At 41.4% G+C, this 2,586-nt stretch overlaps 1 protein-coding gene across 1 annotated transcript in view; it reads left to right on the plus strand.

Annotated features, from left to right (window-relative positions):
• Positions 1 to 2,576, plus strand: part of ETNPPL (ethanolamine-phosphate phospho-lyase) — a 15,006-nt gene extending 12,430 nt beyond the window's left edge. Inside the window, exons 8-9 of the mRNA XM_004703304.2 lie at positions 813 to 967; positions 2,325 to 2,576. Of these exons, the coding sequence (XP_004703361.1) occupies positions 813 to 967; positions 2,325 to 2,418 (249 nt within the window). The 3' untranslated portion in view covers positions 2,419 to 2,576. The remainder of the gene's footprint in view (positions 1 to 812; positions 968 to 2,324) is intronic.
• The last annotated feature ends 10 nt before the right edge of the window (positions 2,577 to 2,586 follow it).

Raw genomic sequence — 2,586 nt, forward strand, 5'->3', positions numbered from 1 at the left:
AATTGCTCTTCAAGAGAAAGATGAGGCTTTCTGTTTCTATGAAGATTTACAGTCTTGGAAACCCTGTATCGGGTTGACTTGACTTGATAACAGTGGAGGGGGGAGGGGTGTGATCGATGGCTTCCTGGCTAATCTCTTGAGAATATATTTCATTTGCGGGTGCTATGACCTCTTTGTGTGCTTTTTATCAGACAAATTTAAACTCTCAAAACATCTTTAAGATACTTAGAAGCTTCACTACTATAAAATTATAAGGCTCCCATAAGAGATACTGGTGGGGTTTTTGTTTTGTTTTGTTTTTATCTTTAGAAAATTTTATCTCCTTGCATTTACCCTTCAAAGCCATGCTCTGTAAACCTGGGGGAATTATTACAGTCTGCATTGTAACGTCTGTTACAATCAGCGCACAATTTGAGTCTTAAGTTTATGAATTACTTGAAGCAAATGTAATTGCTTCCCGGAGTTTACTAAATTCTTCAAGAACAGAAATCTGTGTTTCTCTTACTGAACTATACTCCACAATCCTTCATTTTCAACACACTGATCATGTTGTTGTTGTGAACGAACCAATGCATTCTCCACAAGAGTCCCTCAGACTAGTCATGCAGCATAGAGAGGGTAATTTGGAATGAACTTGCACTTGATCCTGCATGATAAACCATGCTATATTCTAAACTCAAGAAATGAATGCCACAAGACAACATTGTCTTGAAATTGTATCTTCACATTGGTTATATATGAGTCAAATTTTTCATGGATGAGGTAACATTATTAATTCTACCTTTATGTTTCTTCTTCATCTTTTTCTATAGTATGGAGGAAATCCCGTGTCTTGTGTTGTGGGTCTGACTGTCTTGGATATAATTGAAAATGAAGACCTTCAAGGAAATGCCACCAGAGTAGGGAATTATCTTACTGAGTTACTGACTGAACAGAAAGCTAAACATACTTTGATAGGAGATATCAGGTATGTGTATCATGATGTCATTATGTAGTTTTCCATTTTTCCAAAATGAGCATAGCTTAGTTTACTTAATGGATCTAAAATCAATTATATAAAAGTAAATCTAAAAATCACCAAAAAATTGTATAAAACCCCAAGTTATTCAAAATCCAGAACTCTCATATCCCTCTTAACATTTGAGGCTATATCCTTCCTAGTTTCTATACTTTTATTTGAATGAACGAATAAATAAACAAACTAGAATCATTTGCTCACCCACAAGATAAGATTGAAAGAGAAGTATGCAGTCATTCTAAATAGTCTGTTTAAATTTATTTTCATGTGGAGCAGAACGCAAAGTCCTAAAAGAGACCAGGCTTACTGGCGAATAAAGACTGAGGGAGCCCCAAGATGATGGCCCCTTCCTGTCGGGTCTACAACTGACCGCTCCGTAAGAATAATTAACCATTGAACCTTAACCATTGAGCCACTACCCGAGGACCGAGTTCAGGGGGTTGGAAAAGAAGGGAGAGTGGAAACAGAAAACACGGGATGGGAGAAGCAATGTTACCTGGAGAGGGTTGGAGGAGATGAAGTGAATCAGCAGGGGTATAAATTGTTGAGCATAAAACAATGATCAACTTTGTAAACCTCTGCCTACTTCATAATAAAAAGTTTAGAGAAGTTTTAAGCGGTCCCCTGGAAAATTAGATTTTTCTCTCCCCATAAATGTAAACAGACATCGTCGTCGTCCTCTTTTGCCGAGGAGGGAGGCCCGGGGGCTTGGCACCCCTGTGAAGAGTCAGTCTCAGAAACCACAGAGGCGGCTCCCCTCGTTGGACGGGGTGTCTAGGAGCTGGAGCACTCTGGTTTGGGTTTTATCTGAAGGAGCTTTACTAAGGGGCATACTGCTAACGCATTTTCTTCTAGAATTAAACGAGAAACAAAATAAACAAGACCTGGATGGCAAAGAACTCGTTTCAAAACCAGAAAGAACTGTGAACACAAAGCCAGTGCCTTGGCTTGGTCAGAATCAATTACAATTACCCTTAAAGGACGTCGCAGCTGGCTCCAAATAAAACTGAAAAACTCACCGCCATCTGGTCAATTCTGCCTCATAATGCCCCTGTAGAGGACAGAGTTGAACTGCCCTGTGGGCTTCCGAGGCTGTAATCGTTACGGGAGTGCCAGGTCTCAGCTTTCTCCCCAAGGAGCGGTTGGTGTGTTTGAACTACTGAACTTGAGTTTCGCAGTCTAACTCCTAAACCGCTATGCCACGAGGGTTCCTAGAAACTTGGGCAGAGTGCTAATTCTGTTGTTCTTGTGAACAGTGCAGAGCTTCCTAGAGCGTTTGTTGAGTGTTCTATTTCCCCACCCTCAGGGGCATTGGCCTGTTTGTTGGGATAGATTTAGTGAAGGACCAGCAGAAACGGACCCCTGCTACCGCCGAGGCCCAGCACGTCATCTACAAGTAAATCCACCCCATGCCAAGGTCCAGCCACTTGATACCCCATTTTCACTTACTCCCATGTCCAAACACAGGGGGACTTAAGGCACGTGCTAACTTTAAAAGTGGGTTTCCTGCATGCAGAACACCTCGCTTCTTTGGCTTACGTAGCTCTTGAATAACTAGCCTTTGTGGG

The sequence above is a fragment of the Echinops telfairi genome, unplaced genomic scaffold, assembly GCF_000313985.2.
Source record: "Echinops telfairi isolate 266 unplaced genomic scaffold, ASM31398v2 ScPeMD7_7468;HRSCAF=8506_0, whole genome shotgun sequence".
Classification (NCBI taxonomy): domain Eukaryota; kingdom Metazoa; phylum Chordata; class Mammalia; order Afrosoricida; family Tenrecidae; genus Echinops; species Echinops telfairi.